Consider the following 18,444-nt stretch of genomic DNA (forward strand, 5'->3'; position numbering starts at 1 on the left):
CAAAATCAATAGCGGTCATCTGCAAGTCATGATCAATCTACCCATGAAGTTTCATGATCCTAGGCATATGCATTCTTGAGTTATCATCCGGAAACCATTTTACTATTTCGGGTCACCGTGACCTTGACCTTTGACCTAGTGACCTCAAAATTAATAGGGGTCATCTGCAAGTCATGATCAATCTACCCATGAAGTTTCATGATCCTAGGCATATGCGTTCTTGAGTTATCATACGACAACCACCTGGTGGACGGACCGACATACCGACCGACCGACCGACATGAGCAAAGCAATATACCCCCTCTTCTTCGAAGGGGGGCATAATAAGTCATGGGTAAGGCTCTTCATGATTTTAACATCTTCATATTGACCATTAAGCAGTATTTGTGGCTTTTAACTATACTTTCACATTTACTTCTATTTATCTTTACTTCTTTTTTGATGATTTACTTTGATGAACATGAGTTATATTTTTAAAGTTATTCTTCCTGCTCATTTGGTTATTCCATTTTTAAGAGTTAATGACAGGGCAGAAGTTAAAATCACACATGTTAATCAGTTCATACCTTGTCAGCCTTGCTGCTGGGTTTCAGAATGGCTGGCACCTTTCTCTCCACACACTTCTTAAGCCACATCAGCATGCTGAGAGATAAACAGGCCAAACTCACTTTAATTTAAAACTTTACCACTTAGATACATATTTTCACACATTTGGAGTCCCTTAGAAAGTAAAATTTAATTAAAGACCTTTCTTACTAGATTTCAGTTTTAAAGGCTTCAATTCCAACCCTAAAATATTGTTAAGCAGCAAACAACATCAAACTTGAACAGACTGCGAGTTACTCGCAAGTTGTTCTGGTTGTATGCTGTGTGCACATTGCCATTTTCACTTTGCTTCTGATTTGGAAAGGTTTAAGTGAATATATGTGAACAAGAGGGCCAAGATGGCCCTAGTTCGCTCACCAGAGAGGAGTCGGTTCATTTAATCTTTACCAAACGTCAAACTTGACCTAGATATTGTCCAGACAAACATCCTGGTCAAGTTTCATCATTATTGAACCAAAACTCTGGCGTATGGAGTGTTTTTGTAAGATTTGACCTGGTGACCTATATTTTGAGTTGACCCCCCCCCCTTACCAAACATCAAACTTTGCTTACAAAAATAAATATTTTGACCAAGATTCATAAAATCTGAAACAAAATTGTGACCTCTAGAGTGTTAACAAGGATTTTGTATAATATAATGAAAATTTGGACAATGTAAGGGCAATAATTATGGCATTAATTATGTGATTTTGCTCTTTATCAAACTTGACTGAGATTTTTCATAAAGAATGCTTGAGAAGTGTGAATGCTAGAGTGTTTACAAACCAAATGTAGACGAACGGACGGCGGACAAAGACCAATTCTAAAACCTCACCTGAGCAATCAGGTGAGCTAAAAAGAGAGTTTCACCGATCTGAGCCATTTTCCAACTTGTCCGAGAAATCAATAAAACCAATGTATTGACTAAGTTTTACGATGATTTGGCAAAAACTGAGACGTCTATAGTGTTCTATCACAAGGTTTCTCTCTAGTCACATAAGGAAAACTGCCCCCCCCCCCCTGGCGGCCATGTTTTTTTACCAATCGGGACCATTTGCGAACTTATCTGAGATATATATAAAACCAATCATTTCACCAAGTTTCATGATGATTGGGCAAAAAATGTGACTTCTAGAGCGTTCACAAGCTTTTTTTACTGTATAAATATAAGAAAACTGCCCCCCCCCCCCTGGCAGCCATGTTATTCAACTGACCGGAACCATTTTTCAACTCAACTCTTGTATCAAGGAAACAAATGTTCTGACCAAATTTCATGAAAATTGGGCCAAAAATGTGACTTCTAGAGTGTTCACATATACATATAGAGAAAAATGCCCCGCCCACTGGCGGCCATGTTTTTCACTGATCTGGACCATTTTGGAACTCGTCAATAAAACCAATGTTTTGTCCAACTTTCATGATGATTGGGCAAAAATTGTGACTTCTAGTGTGTTTACGAGGTTTCTCTACAGCCAAATAAGGAAAACTGCCCCGCCCACTGGCGGCCATGTTTTTCAACGGACCAGAACCACTTTTGAACTCAACTAACATATCATTAAGACAAACATTTTGACAAAGTTACATGAAGATTGGGCATGAAATGTGACTTCTATAGTGTTTACAAGGTTTTTCTTTTTTTTGACCTAGTGACCTAGTTTTTGACCCAGCATGACCCAGTTTCCAACTCCATCGAGATATCATTGGGACAAATCTTCTGACCAAGTTTCATGAAGATCGGACAAAAAATGTGGCCTCTAGAGTGTTTACAAGATATCTCTATAGCCAAATAAGGAAAACTGCCCTGCCCACTGGTGGCCATGTTTTTCAACAGTCCAGAACCACTTTTGAACTCAACCAACATATCATTAATAAAAACATTTTGACAAAGTTTCATGAAGATTGGGCATGAAATGTGACTTCTACAGTGTTTACATGGTTTTCTTTTTTTTGACCTAGTGACCTAGTTTTTGACCCAGCATGACCCAGTTTCGAACTCGACTCAGATATCATTGCGACAAAGCTTCTGACCAAGTTTCATGAAGATCGGAAAAGAAATGTTCCCTCTAGAAAATACACTGTATTATTATGAAAACATTAATAGTCAAAGGGGAGTAACTACTGTAAACTTAAATACAATATTTAGAAGAATTGTCTCGCATGTTACATGACCTTAATTCATGATTGTTTACAACCTTTTTACTCTATAAATATAAGGAAAACTGCCCATCCCCCTGGCAACCATGTTTTTCAACTGACTGGACCATTTTTGAATTCAACTCTCATATCAAGGAAACAAATGCTCTGACCAAATTTCATGAAAATTGGGCCAAAAATGTGACTTCTAGAGTGTTCACATGTTTTCACTATATACGTATAGAGAAAAATGCCCCGCCCACTGGCGGACATGTTTTTTTCACCGATCTGGACCATTTTTTAAATCTTCTGAGAAATCAATAAACCAATGTTTTGTCCAACTTTCATGATGATTGGGCAAAAATTGTGACTTCTAGAGTGTTTACAAGGTTTCTCTATAGCCAAATAAGGAAAACTGCCCTGCCCACTGGCGGCCATGTTTTTCAACGGACCGGAACCACTTTTGCACTCAACCAACATATCATTATGACAAATATTTTGACAAAGTTACATGAAGATTTGGCATGAAATGTGACTTCTACAGTGTTTACAAGTTTTTTCCTTTTTTTGACCTAGTGACCAAGTTGTTGACCCGGCACAACCCAGTTTCAAACTCGACCGAGATTTCATTGGGACGAAGCTTCTGACCAAGTTTCATGAAGATCGGACACTAAATGTGGCTTCTAGAGTGTTTACGAACAAATGTGGACGGACAGACAGACGACGGACAAAGACCGGTCACAAAAGCTCACCTGAGCAATCAGGTGAGTTAAAAAGAGTTAAAGACTTGATCTTTTTTTTCTTCATCAAACATGCAAAAAAGGCATATACAAATATATCTGGTGGAACCAATAAAATAATCTGCCAATTGTAAAAAATAATCATTTGGCATATTGCAAAAAGCAATCAATGCCAAGGGAAACAAAATCCAGACAAAAGACAAATACACTAGATTGACAATGTCTGAATTTTAGACATAACTTTTTCTATTGAAGGGCTAAATAAAAGCATGTCGTCACATGGTTCAATCAATTATCACAAACAGAAGGTCCAGCAAACAAGGACTTTGGCAAAAATATGAGCCACACTCAGAGATAACAAAACACATGAATGTACAGCAAAGTTTTAGATAAGCCTGGGTAGTCTGCACAGGCTAATTAGCGACAGCATTTTCATCCTACAATGGACGTTTTATAAGAAGAGACTTCCTTGAAACACAAAATTTCCATGAAAGTGAAAAGTGTATTTCCTGATAAGCCTGTGCGGACCCCACAGGCTGATCTGGGACAACACTGTGCACACATGCATTAAGACCCTGTTTTCCTAGAGCATGGCACATATACTCCATACAAAAGAGCTAAAACCTCTCAAGAAGACATCTAAAGCATACTTAACGTAACATATCAAACATACCCAGTGGTGTCCTCATAGTCCGGACTGACTGCCTTGATGGTGGCGGCTGCGAGGGACTGAGTGAACTGGGAGTACGGGTGGGTGAAGGTGCACTGGTAGAGCCCCTCGTGGGCCCCGCCATGCCCATGGGGTCGCCCCAGGGGGCTGGATAGCAACTGGTTGTCCTCCCACTGGCTGCATAGGTTTGTGCCAAATAGGGCCTTCAGTAACTGCAATTTTCAGGAAGGGCATATATGACTTTTGTTCTGGGACCACTGGGCATATGAAATGTGTGTCTGCATAGGCTAATCAGGGGCAACATTTTCCGCCTTAACTGAAATTTCTTTTAGATGAGACTTCTTTTAAACTAAAAATTGTTGTCCCTGAATAGCCCGTGAAGATTTCACAGCCTGTCAGGCTAGTCTTGGAAGACACTTTACACACAGGCTAGTCTTGGAAGACACTTTACACACAGGCTAGTCTTGGAAGACACTTTACACACAGGCTAGTCTTGGAAGACACTTTACACACAGGCTAGTCTTGGAAGACACTTTACACACAGGCTAGTCTTGGAAGACACTTTACACAGGCTAGTCTTGGAAGACACTTTACACACAGGCTAGTCTTGGAAGACACTTTACACAGGCTAGTCTTGGAAGACACTTTACACACAGGCTAGTCTTGGAAGACACTTTACACACAGGCTAGTCTTGGAAGACACTTTACACACAGGCTAGTCTTGGAAGACACTTTACACACAGGCTAGTCTTGGAAGACACTTTACACACAGGCTAGTCTTGGAAGACACTTTACACACAGGCTAGTCTTGGAAGACACTTTACACACAGGCTAGTCTTGGAAGACACTTTACACACAGGCTAGTCTTGGAAGACACTTTACACACAAGCTAGTCTTGGAAGACACTTTACACACAGGCTAGTCTTGGAAGACACTTTACACACAGGCTAGTCTTGGAAGACACTTTACACACAGGCTAGTCTTGGAAGACACTTAACACACAGGCTAGTCTTGGAAGACACTTTACACACAGGCTAGTCTTGGAAGACACTTTACACACAGGCTAGTCTTGGAAGACACTTTACACAGGCTAGTCTTGGAAGACACTTTACACACAGGCTAGTCTTGGAAGACACTTTACACACAGGCTAGTCTTGGAAGACACTTTACACAGGCTAGTCTTGGAAGACACTTTACACACAGGCTAGTCTTGGAAGACACTTTACACACAGGCTAGTCTTGGAAGACACTTTACACAGGCTAGTCTTGGAAGACACTTTACACACAGGCTAGTCTTGGAAGACACTTTACACACAGGCTAGTCTTGGAAGACACTTTACACACAGGCTAGTCTTGGAAGACACTTTACACAGGCTAGTCTTGGAAGACACTTTACACAGGCTAGTCTTGGAAGACACTTTACACACAGGCTAGTCTTGGAAGACACTTTACACACAGGCTAGTCTTGGAAGACACTTTACACACAGGCTAGTCTTGGAAGACACTTTACACACAGGCTAGTCTTGGAAGACACTTTACACACAGGCTAGTCTTGGAAGACACTTTACACACAGGCTAGTCTTGGAAGACACTTTACACACAAGCTAGTCTTGGAAGACACTTTACACACAGGCTAGTCTTGGAAGACACTTTACACACAGGCTAGTCTTGGAAGACACTTTACACACAGGCTAGTCTTGGAAGACACTTAACACACAGGCTAGTCTTGGAAGACACTTTACACACAGGCTAGTCTTGGAAGACACTTTACACACAGGCTAGTCTTGGAAGACACTTTACACACAGGCTAGTCTTGGAAGACACTTTACACACAGGCTAGTCTTGGAAGACACTTTACACACAGGCTAGTCTTGGAAGACACTTTACACAGGCTAGTCTTGGAAGACACTTTACACACAGGCTAGTCTTGGAAGACACTTTACACACAGGCTAGTCTTGGAAGACACTTTACACACAGGCTAGTCTTGGAAGACACTTTACACACAGGCTATTCTTGGAAGACACTTTACACACAAGTAATTAGCCCAGTTTTCCCATGGCGGGACTCATATACATTTTAGGCAGGGATTACAGCAGTCCGTTCTGCACCTGACATACCTTCTCAAGCAGCCTTGGTCCTTCGAAAACCCTTGATCTCTTTGGCATTCCTTAATCAGCTGCCAAATGTGTCATTTATGCAAAGTAATAAACTGAATATAAAAGTGTAAAAAAAAAATCGACATGATAGATGCTTTACAAACAAGGTCTTTTGTATGCGCAATATATTGCAACACTTAATAATAATATGTTCTTGTTTTGTTTTGCACCATCTCATCTAAACTATTGCTGTAATTGTGTGTTCCCAATTAAGCCCCTTAGCAATTTCAAACTTCCATATATATTTTTTAACTTAACAATAACTCATTACATACCATCAAAAAATAAGAAAAGAATATTTCAAGAATCTATTTTTGAACAGAGACAATTATCAGCAGAAAACAAAAAACACTTAAGCAATCACATTTTACCATAACCCCAAGAACCAAATAAGTCTTGATCTAGGACAACTTGGCTCAATATATCGTAAAGTGAAGTTCAAGATTCCTAGACGGGATATTCATTTAGAAGAGACTTTAATTTTACAAAAAAATCCATGAAAGCAGAAAGTGTCATCTATGATTAGACTGTGCACACCGCACAGGCTAATCTTGGATGACACTTAACGCACATGCATTAAGACCAGTTTTCCCAGAAATACCCATTGCTACAGTACCTGTTGTACACAAAGTATGGTGTCAGTGGGCTCAAGTGATATGGAAGCCTTCAGGTAGTTCAAAAACTCTTCAGCGTGTTTGCCGACATCAGACAGCGTGGCAACCTCGAGGATTTGTGAGAGGACAGCAAGACTGGTCTTCAGAAGCTGACAGAATTTGTCTGAGCTGCTCAGGTCCAGGGAAATCTGAAACAGGGAAATCTGAAGAATTACAATCTTGAAACATGCAGATTCTATAACATGGATACCATACATGTGAAAATCTGAAGTCTGCACAAATAAAAGTCATCTTATACATGCAATTCTGGAACATGAAAATGTAAAGCCTGCAAATTTTACATGTGCAAGGATGCAAATCTGAAATATGGAAATTTGAAGCACTGACATTCAAAATCATGAAAGATTGAAATATGAATCCTTGAACATGGGATTCTGAAACATTTAAATCTAAAATCCTGGAAAAGAGAATTCTGTAACATGAAAATCTTAAATATGGAAATCTGCAATTTTGAAAATCATAGCATTATCTAACAAAACATAAATAAATTTAAGCTGTTATTAAAGTAACCAGTATGACTTTTTTATTTAAAAGTAATTGTTACCTTATAGTTTGAGTATGCCCCTTTTAGGGCATCATAGAACTTGACAAAGTGGGGCAGAATGTAGAATGTCCCCAGCCCTTCTTTCTTACTACGATCCTTGTCAGAATCCTTTTCTTTCTCTGCAGAGACAGAACGATTCAAATTGAATATTTTTTCTGCAAGTTACACAAGTTTTTGTAACAGGACAAAACACTTTTTCAGAGCTTGCTTTGGCTTATTTATAGAACTAATTGGGTAATAAAAAGCTTGCATGAATAATTGTGAAGGGTTTGTTTAAAAAAATAACTTGAGGTTTAAATCCTGAAATTATCATTTGCAATTTGCTATTTTGTACATTCTGCTTCCACTATAATCCATTTGTTACTCTAGGCTATCCAAATCCATTGAATTTGTATTACATGATAAATCTTCGAGCTGACTGCAGTGTTTCACACAGGTCAGCACCAGGTTAATACAGGGACTGCCAATCCATGTGTAAACTTCATAGCATATATTTTTCAGCTTATTTTTCGTGGTTACATACAGGTCAGTACAAGGTTAATATTGGCAAGCACCAGCATGCATAAGCTGAATGGCACAACTTTCTGTGCAGACTTGAAGCTTACTTTTCTCAGATTATTTTGGGGTCACATAAAGGTCACTACCAGGTTGATTTTGGCAATCAAAAGCATATGTAAGCTTAAAAGCACACCTTTCTGTGCAGACTTCGGGGTAGCCTTGTTGTCTGCCCCAGGGGTGGAGGGTGCTGACCCTGACTCCTTCTCTGTCTTGTTCTTACGCTTGATGGGGCTCAGGTTGGTGCCGGTGGGCAGGGAGGGGAGCCCGGACTTCACTTGAGTTGGGCCTGGGCTCTGATCCTCTATCACGTGGGAGAAGGCATTCAGAACCCTGCAATGCGCAATAATTCCTTTAAATACAACTTTATTTAACATTTACCTAAGAAGTTTGAGATCTAGAATTTTCCTCTCTGTGGAGTAACAGTCCATACATGTATTCAGAGAAGCTTCTCAGAGAGGGAAATGTGTTGCAGTTAGATAGAAAGGGATGGTCTAAGAGGATTTGTTCACCATATTGCAGTAATATCACTGCCAGTTAGCCTACTCTTTTCTTGGGTAAGCAGGTTTACCAGTACTACCTAAACATACTCATGCCAGTAAATGAAAACTTCTCTACTTTTATCAAAGGTAGGACATTGCTCTAGACATAATAGGCCATGAATTGAACCAGCTCTAACCCTAACCCTAACTCCAAGGATTTATAGTCCAGCACAATACCAAGTGAGCTAGCTCTGGCCTAAAATGCAAACCCTCTCTACATCAACCTGTAACCTACTTCCTAAAATAAGCTACTGAGGGCAAACTTTTAATCTATTTTTAGAAACTGTGACTTGGGCCATGACCTTACTGGCTCCCAGTGAAACACCATGCTAGGTCTCCATGTCAGCTAAAGATAGGAGTTGTTGTACAAAAACTTAAGCTGAATTTCCGCATACTTAAAGCTGAATTTCCTTACACTTAAAGCTGAATTCTTACACTTAAAGCTGAATATCCTTACACTTAAAGCTGAATATCCTTACACTTAAAGCTGAATTGCCTTGAACTTAAAGCTGAATTTCCTTACACTTAAAGCTGAATTTCCTTAGTGCAAAAAAGTACAAAATCGGGATTAATTCTGCTAAACTGCAGGTCAGAGTTATGGGCTGTGGTCGGTGACCTCACAGGATGATTGGGGAGACTTGAGTGAATTATCAATTCCATAGTAGTAGTAAAAAAGTATTTTAAAGTTTAAAAGGGACCAAATCCTGCTAAAAGGTTTAAGATATAGGTCTTGGTCAGGGACTGTTTATAAAGAGCTTCAATACACATGTTTAGTTTTAGTATAATATGCATAGATTCCTAAGACATATAGTTGTTTCACGCAAACATTTAACATGAATTTTTAAGAACAAAAAGTGGAATAAGTACCCCATAATTGCAAGTGAGTTATGTAACTTGGTCAGTGACCTCATTCACCTTACCCTGTGCATTAGACAGACACTGCCAATGCAGACGGGGTGGGAAGTTTGGCTTCGAATATTCATTGAATAGTTTAGCTAAAAAAAAATATATATTTTTAAATAAAACTTATAGCATAAAGTAAACAAACAGCATTATTCATGGTTACCTAGCAACATGCGTCAACAATTGGTCCACAAGTGGTACAAGCAGACGATTGGATAAAGCAGGCCACACCCCATCTTCTGATTGGCTGTCTGCTTTGCTGTCAGAATCATGGTTCCTTAAACATCTGTAGGCACTTCCTACAATATAAAAAATGTTCTAATTAACAAGACACTGAAAAGTGCATATAGTGTCCCTGTGTATGAGCATATTATAAAAATGTAAAATATTAATTGTCCATCAATTAATTTGTTTCTTCCCAAACTTGATATGTATTGGAAAGTAACCATGATAAAAGCTTATCGTGACAATCAGCAGCCACTAAAAGATAGTTAAAAGTGCTGATATGGACTTATGATTAACAAGAGATGTGTTCGTCAGAAACACAATGCCCCCTATTGCGCCGTTTTGAAAGAAAAAAATATTTTTTGTTGACCTTTGACCTTGAAGGATGACTTTAACCTTGAACTTCCACCACTCAAAATGTGCAGCTTCATGAGAACGCCGCTTTGAATTTTATTTTATTTTTGACCTTTGACCTTGAAGGATGACCTTGACCTTGAACTTCCACCACTCAAAATGTGCAGCTTCATGAGATACACATGCATCCCAAATATCAATTTTCTATCTTCAATAATGCAAAAGTTATGGCCAACGTTAAAGTTTTTTTCGGATGGGCGGTCAGACTGACATACACACATACTGACATACTGACTGACGGACAGTTCAACTGCTATATGCCACCCTACCGGGGGCATAAAAACACACACAGAGCAAATTAGTAATTAATATAAAATACCAATGAAGATATACAATAGCTTGTGTGAATGTGTGTATTTTGAAGTTTATGACGTTCTTCCGCATCTGACCCTGTACTGTTTAAGGACTGTTGTTCCAGCACTCCCACCTAATTACAGGTAACTTCATTGAATAATGAAAGTTGGGGCGCATGAATTTTCTTTATTTTAAAAGTAGTTTTACTAAACTTAAGGATATTGTTTAACAAAACACTAGAAAATACATGGGACCATGTCACATGTAAAAATTTGATATTGAATAAAATGCTCAGTTAACATCACTAAGGAACAATTACAACTATTGCATTAAGAAAACACAACCAAACCAAAAAAAGTCCAGAAGTGTGATCACACATGTCGCCATTATAGCTGGGAAATTTTGCTGAATAAATATTGATAATTAAATTAATGTATGTATCAGTGGCTCTTGTTAAAACGTGACTTATTTTGGAATATTTCACCCAAAATCACAAGCACATACATACTCAGAGGTACAATTAAAGAACTCGGGGAAAAATGCTCTATCCCCCTTAAAGGATTCAACTAAAATTCTTCATTTGTCTATAGATCAAGCCATGTTAATAACCAGTGGTAAAATAACTTTGAAATTAAAAAGAGGACCTCAGCTGAAAGGAGGAGAAATCACATCCCTGTATACTAAATTCTTCCAAGCAACCACCTGCTATCATGTTGCCGGCCAACTGTAGAACCTGCTAGTGAGTGGTCAGAAAACAAGGCCTTATGAATTTGCGTAAAGTGTCGTCCCAGACTAGCCTGTGCAGTTCACACAGACTATTCAGGGAGGATACTTCTCCTTTAACTCACCTGCTATCAGGTTACCCGCCAACTGTAGTGCCTGCTGGTGAGAGGTCAGATCCAGCGTGACCCCTGTAGAGGTCAGTAGGGCTAGGAGGGTCGGTAGCAGCCCACCCCCGGAGCTACCTGTCAGCTCCTCAAGGCTGAATGTGCTGAAAGTAGATATTGACATGCATGTATATATAAGTCTTAATCTCGGAAAACAGGGCTTAATGAATGGGCGTAAAGTGTCATCCCAGATGACAGGCTAATCAGGAACAAAATTTTCTGATTAAAATGGAATGTAGAGTAGATGATACTTCCTCTAAACAAATAATTCCATAAAAGCTGAAAGTGTTGTCCCTGATGAGCCAGTGCGGACTGCACAGGCTAATCTATAGTGACACTTAACGCACATGCATTTATTCAAGGAAAGATCAGCAGGGCAGCCCCCTGAGCTGCCTGTCAAACAACAGATTTACATGCATATAAGCCACTCTCTGGTAAAATGGGGCATAATGCATGTGCATAAAGTGTCATCCCAGATTAGCATGTGCATTCGCACACGCTTACACTTGATTTTCATAAAAAAGAGACTTCCTTTAAGCAAATAATTCCATAAAAGCTGAAAGTGCTGTCCCTGATTAGCCAGTGCAAACTGCACAGGCTAATCTGGGACAACACTTGACGCATGTGCATTAAGCCCAGTTGTCCTAGAATGATGCTAATATAGACATCCATTGGTATGGGACATTCCACTTACATTCTGCTTGCTCTGGAATTATATAAAACAAAAGCTTTGTTGAAAATGTGACATATATCTCGCATTCCCCAAGCCAACACTTTGTCAGATTTGTTAATAGGCAAATAACGCAGTAATTTGTGGAGCATGAAAAATGTGAATGGGAAGGAAAACTGGCTCTGGCATATCTGTATTCATGATGATGATATATTTGAAATTTAAAATTAAATTACTTTTTAAACAAAAAGTACAACAAGAGCTGTGTTTGTGAAACACAATTCCCCCTACTGTGTCGCTTTGAAGCCATATATTTGACCTTTGAACTTGAAGGATGACCTTGACCTTTCTCCACTCAAAATGTGCAGCTCCATGAGATACACCTGCATGCCAAATATCAAGTTTCTATCTTTGATATTGCAAAAGTTATGACCAAGGTTAAAAGTTTTGGGACAGAATGACAGACAGACAGTCCAAAAACAAGATAACCCCCGATCATTCGATCCGGGACACAAAAAAATCGCAAATTGTTGTCCCTGGTAAGCCTGTGCAGACTGCTTAGGCTAACCTGGGATTACATTTTACGCACATGCATTAAACTCCATTTTCCCAAAGCAAGGATCGAACAACAATACCTACCTGGAAGTGCTCAATGTCCGACTGGGCGGCCTACGGTAGCCTGTAGATGTGGAGGCTCGCCGCTGACCGAGGGGTTTGGGAACAGCACAACCCCAGGCGTGGGGGTATAGGCTGGTGGCATACCGCTCTGACAGCATGCACAGGCACTGGATAAAACCCGCCTGTAACGAATCAGGAAATTACAAAGTTGGTTTTTAAGTTGGTGATGTTGGTTATGATAGAAATATCAAAGGTAGTTCGGCAACTGATCCCAATGGGTAGCTTGAGATAATAACATTAGAAATAAGAGAGAGAAATATGCTTGAAAGTAGTTCAGTAACTGATCTCTATAACAATAAACAACAACATATTCATATATTTTCCATTATGTGCACATTACAGAATTTATTGAAGTGAATATTATTTTCAAACTGTATGCATCATGGCATTGCTTGCTTTCAATTTACATAAATAACCTCTCTATTTTTAAATTTGTCTTTAATTTTCAGCTTAATATTAATCCTTGACAAAACTGAACCATTAAAATGATTTGAAGAACTTGTACACGACACTTTAAATCTACAATTCTAACACATGGGCCCCTATTCACCAAGCAATTCTAAGACTTTAGTCTTCTAATAAAAAATATTCCTTAAATTTGAATATTTAAGAATTTTAATAATTTTTCTCAAACTTGGTTTTAAATGCGTCTATCAATATTATCCTTCATGTAGAACATTCTGTTAAGGTAATTAAAAGCATATCACCTGTGGAAACAAGTATATATTTAAATGCTGGATTATTTTTCTTGGTCCTAAGTCTATTCTTCATTCTTAAGTGTAAGAACGAGTTGGTGAATACAAGCCATGCACTTAAGAAACCATCAATATACCCGTTCATGTTTCGAGGTCGCCAAATTCAGCTTACGCAGCAGGTGCATCACAATGCGGGAGAGTACACTCTCAACGCTTGACTGCACAACCTGTCCCGGGGTCACATGGTACGGATCAACCAATCCCTGCACGGAGGGCGGCGGCCTCAGGCACCAGCTGTGCATTATGGGCCACAGAAAGTGGTTGGTGTTGTCCCTGGCAACGGCTATCACAGGGTCCTGATGGGGGTAGTCTACAGGGTAGAACAGCCTCTCTATCAGTCTGCAGTGTAATGAACAACGCGTATGGCGATGAACTGCTATTGGAAAAATTCTGCAATACTAGCAAGTTGAAGGACAGCTATATGGGGTTGATTCTGAAAAACTATTAAGTCTCAATGAATCATATAAGTGTCTATGTTTAAATTTCATAATAAAATGTGTTATGGTAACATATTTAGCCCATAGACAATTTCTTCATATTGTACAAAGCTTACTTCTTGTGAACTGATTCTTGTAGACTTGTATAAATCTAACAAAGTACTGGCAATTACTTGCAGCAAACATAATGTTTACATCTGATCAAGTTACTGAACAAATACTTAAATAAATTTAATATTCAGAAGTGTTTTTTAAACATTTTTCTATAAAACGTACAGCACTCTTGCATAAAGACTTAAAAATGATTTATTGGTTTATATGTACAAATATTACATACATTCATTCAGCATTGATAGCATGAACACTATTAACAAAGGTATTCACTAAGAGCAACAAATCTTTCATTAAGTCATTGATCTCATTACATCACTGCAGTCTGCAATGGAGGTTTATCTCCGTCTCATCAACCAATAATACAATAGAAATCAATCACAATACATTACAGCACTGTGATAACATGAAATAATTCTGGGCAACTCTTTTTGCTCACATCGCTTTCATGTATATTTAATTCCATTCAACTGATCAATACATTCAAAGCTGCCCATGCTTACATTACAACGGTCTGCGCTGCTGCCTTTCTCACTCTCATGTCCTCATCCCCCATGAAAGGCCATACCAGGTCTTCAAGAATGTGCCGCTGGAACTCCAGACCCTGCCATTGCAGAGAAATAAGATCAGTGTCATGCAAAAATGGGGCTTATGCTGTATGTGGCCAGCGTAACTACAGAACAGCCTGCACAATTTTCACAGTCTGGTCAGGAGCTAACCTGTAAGCTATATAAAGGCACAGAAGGTTTCCAGTCTCATTAGGGGACATGGTAGCTCCTAACCAGACTCCACAATTGCGCAGGCTGGCATGGAACTACGGTGGACGCATATGACATATTCCATTTTTTGCATGATACAGACCAAATCTCATAATACTATGGGTACTACCAGAGCTATCATTAAGTTATCAATTCAGAATTTTTAACATTCCTGGACTCTGATTTTTAAAGATAAACGGTTGACATTATTAATGTAAAAAAATAATTGCGGTTATTAAATATGGTAGAGTATATTAAAGCAAAATATTTCTTTATCTTACCATGTAAACATTTTAAACAGAACAATTAATAAATATTGAAAACTTTTAGGGCAACATATACCATAAATAAGACTCTTCAGAAAATAAGTCGCAGGTAACTTTTGTCTGTAAAAAAGATGTGTTATATCCTGAAAAATATGGTAACTGTTTCTAACAAGAGCACCGCATAATGGGTTCCACGCTGGCTGCAAAAGCTTGTCAGAATATTTTTTTATTTTTTTTTTTAGAGGTCACAGTGACCTTGACCTTTGTCCTAGTGACCCAACAAGAGCACCACATAACGGGTGCCACGATCGGCTGGTCAGATTTTTTTTTTTAAGAGGTCACAGTGACCTTGACCTTTGACCTAGTGACCCAAAATGGGTGTGGCGTGTAGAACTCATCAAGGTGCATCTACATATGAAGTTTCAAAGTTGTAGGTGGAAGCACTGTGATGTTAGAGGCAAAGTTAAAGTTTTATATTAGAGGTAACAGTGACCTTGACCTTTAACCTAGTGACCAAACAATGGGTGTGGTGTGTAGAAGTCATCAAGGTGCATGTACATATGAAGTTTCAAAGTTGTAGGTGGAAGCACTTTGATGTTAGAGGCAAAGTTAAAGTTTTATATTAGAGGTCACAGTATCCTTGACCTTTGACTTAGTGACCCAAAAATGGGTGGGGCGTGCAGAACTCATTAAGGTGCATGTACATATGAAGTTTCAAAGTTGTAGGTGGAAGCACTTTAATTTTAGAGCCAATGTAAAGATTTAAGCATGACACCCGGATGGCGGACGGCTAACGACGAGGAGGCTATGACAATACCTCGGGTTTTCTCGGAAAACAGCCAAGCTAAAATGCACACAAACATGCCTTATTACACAGCAATATATTCTGCTTTTGATAAAGTTTATATTTATATCTACCGTATATCTACAACACCACAGCATTTTTTATATGTATCCCAATGTATATAGTTATATGGAGCACACACCCCGAGATATCCATGATGAGCCACCGGCTGGGTATTCTCCAAGTGTTGTATCACCTTGAAATCCAACAACTGCACAAGCTCCAGCATTTCAACCTGAAGAGTGACAGAAATATAAGGAAATACTACTTAATTCTGCTTTGATAAGGACTCTTGATACAAGAAATAATAACACTTTTTGTAATTGATCACTTCTTCTCTTTGTGCGCAAACTCCGATTAAAATGAACAATTATTTTGACAAGAAAAACAAGAGCTTGTCACAGTAGTTCCAAATCCCCGACGAAATGTGTTTGCTTGTATGACATTTGTTTTAGAGAGTATAATAATATTTGTAAAACATGGCAGCTGTGTCATCTATTAATATTTCAAGGATCAATTAGTTATATAGTGATGGAATTATGCTGTAGAGAAAAAAATATATGTAAAGGAAAGAAAGGGAGGTAATTAAAAATGAAGACTATAAACAATTACTGTTCTTGATCACTGTATTTTTCCTAAAACTCATCTATTCATTTTAAGTGTTCAAATTAAAATATTATTGTAAAATTAGATAAAGGGAGATATTAAAAATTGAAAAGCTAAAATATTTACTATCTAATTATAATTTAAAATATATAAATTAAAAAAATAAAATAAAAATAATAAAAAAATAAAAAAAATAATAAAGGGAGATAATTAAAAAACCTACGGCCGAAAGAGTTATGGTTCATGGTTACTGCACTTTTCCTTATTGCCATCTGTTAAAATTTCTAGTTTCAAGTAAATCCCTTCAGTAGATTTAGAGTTATGCTCCGGACAAAAATTTACTTTGAAATTACATAAAAGGGGAGATAATTCAAAAACAAAGGTAGATAGAGTTATGTTTCTTGATCGCTGCACTTCTCCTAGTTGCAATCTGAATATATTTCAAGTTTCAGGTAAATCCCTTCAGTAAATTTAGTGTAATGCTCCGGACAAAAATTTACTTTGAAATTATATAAAAGGGGAAATAATTCAAAAACTTTGGTAGATAGAGTTATGGTTCTTGATCACTGCACTTCTCCTAGCTGCCATCTGTTTATATGTCAAGTTTCAAGTAAATCCCTTCAGTAGATTTAGAGTAATGCTCCGGACAAAAATTTACTTTGAAATTATATAAAAGGGGAAATAATTTAAAAACTAAGGTAGATAGAGTTATGGTTCTTCGTCACTGCACTTCTCCTAGTTGCCATCTGTTTATATTTAAAGTTTCAAGTAAATCACTTCATTAGATTTAGAGTTATGCTCCGGACAAAAATTTACTTTGAAATTATATAAAAAGGGTCATAATTCAAAAAACTAAGGTAGATAGAGTTATGGTTCTTGGTCACTGCACTTCTCCTAATTGCCATTTGTTTATATTTCAAGTTTCAAGTAAATCCCTTCAGTAGATTTAGAGTTATGCTCCGGACGGAAGGACGGACGCACAGAAGAGTTATGCTCCGGACGGAAGGACGGACGCACAGACGGACGCACAGACGGACGCACAGACGGACGGAGACTATTACTTAATCCCATCCGAAAATTTTCGGCAGGGATAACAAGGGCACATAACTTCTACCTTTTAATGACTTAAAGTTACTCTTAAAATGAACTGCTATCAAAATAGATTTGTTACAAAGGTCAGTAAGAACCCCTGCAAACACTTGTTTGCCATGAAGGGTGGTGATGACAAACATACCAGGAACAGTGACATCAGTTAACAAATAGAAGCATATAAATTACATGGCATTTCTGTTCTGTCAAAGTTTGATAATCCAGATCCAAGCAAACTTATTGCTACACAAAATCATGCGTAGTTAAAATGTTTACACCAAAATATAAATTGGTTAAATCACTCCAAGATTGACGAGAGTATCCAACACAGAAGTGTATACATACTCTCAGTGACCTTGGCAAAGCTTAACCAAGATAAACATTATACCAAGTTAACAATTTCAGGATTTTCTCCTCCTTCAGTATGGGTCCTTTCCCTTAGATTTTTTAAATAATGCAATATAATTCCCGAAATTCCTAAAAATTGCAAGTAAACCATAGAAAATGAATTTCCCATTCTCATCTTTGTTTGTATATTATTCCCCAAAATGGAAGGCCAGGCCCATTACTAAAAACAAGAAAGAAATCCAGAGCATGGAGAATGGATTACCTACCTTTACAAGCCAGTAAGAGTTGTCTTTCACCGTGAGAAGCTGCAGCAAAGCCTGTATGGCTATATTACCATGGTAACTATGGAGCAGCTGGGGCACAATGGAGGCTAGGGAACCCACTGCCAGGCGGGCAGCTACAGAAGAGCTATCCTCTGCGATACACAGGAGGGGCTCTATGAGCTCTCCCAGGGACCACACACCTGCAGGGAAGAGCACGGTTGAAAATCACGGGGATTCAGGAATCATTAAGAGTACTAAAGGGGCCAGGAATCTGGGAGCCCATTTAAAGCTGGGGT

At 38.4% G+C, this 18,444-nt stretch overlaps 1 protein-coding gene across 1 annotated transcript in view; it reads right to left on the bottom strand.

Annotated features, from left to right (window-relative positions):
* Nucleotides 1-18,444, bottom strand: part of LOC127840623 (huntingtin-like) — a 140,926-nt gene that overhangs the window by 89,638 nt on the left and 32,844 nt on the right. The window contains exons 12-23 of the mRNA XM_052369034.1: nt 18,152-18,348; nt 15,985-16,077; nt 14,478-14,578; nt 13,504-13,765; nt 12,633-12,793; nt 11,285-11,427; nt 9,667-9,802; nt 8,195-8,391; nt 7,504-7,622; nt 6,902-7,087; nt 4,132-4,340; nt 567-642 (exon numbers count right to left, since the gene is read on the bottom strand). Of these exons, the coding sequence (XP_052224994.1) occupies nt 567-642; nt 4,132-4,340; nt 6,902-7,087; nt 7,504-7,622; nt 8,195-8,391; nt 9,667-9,802; nt 11,285-11,427; nt 12,633-12,793; nt 13,504-13,765; nt 14,478-14,578; nt 15,985-16,077; nt 18,152-18,348 (1,880 nt within the window). The remainder of the gene's footprint in view (nt 1-566; nt 643-4,131; nt 4,341-6,901; nt 7,088-7,503; nt 7,623-8,194; nt 8,392-9,666; nt 9,803-11,284; nt 11,428-12,632; nt 12,794-13,503; nt 13,766-14,477; nt 14,579-15,984; nt 16,078-18,151; nt 18,349-18,444) is intronic.

This window comes from Dreissena polymorpha, chromosome 8, assembly GCF_020536995.1.
Source record: "Dreissena polymorpha isolate Duluth1 chromosome 8, UMN_Dpol_1.0, whole genome shotgun sequence".
NCBI classification, from domain to species: Eukaryota; Metazoa; Mollusca; class Bivalvia; order Myida; family Dreissenidae; genus Dreissena; species Dreissena polymorpha.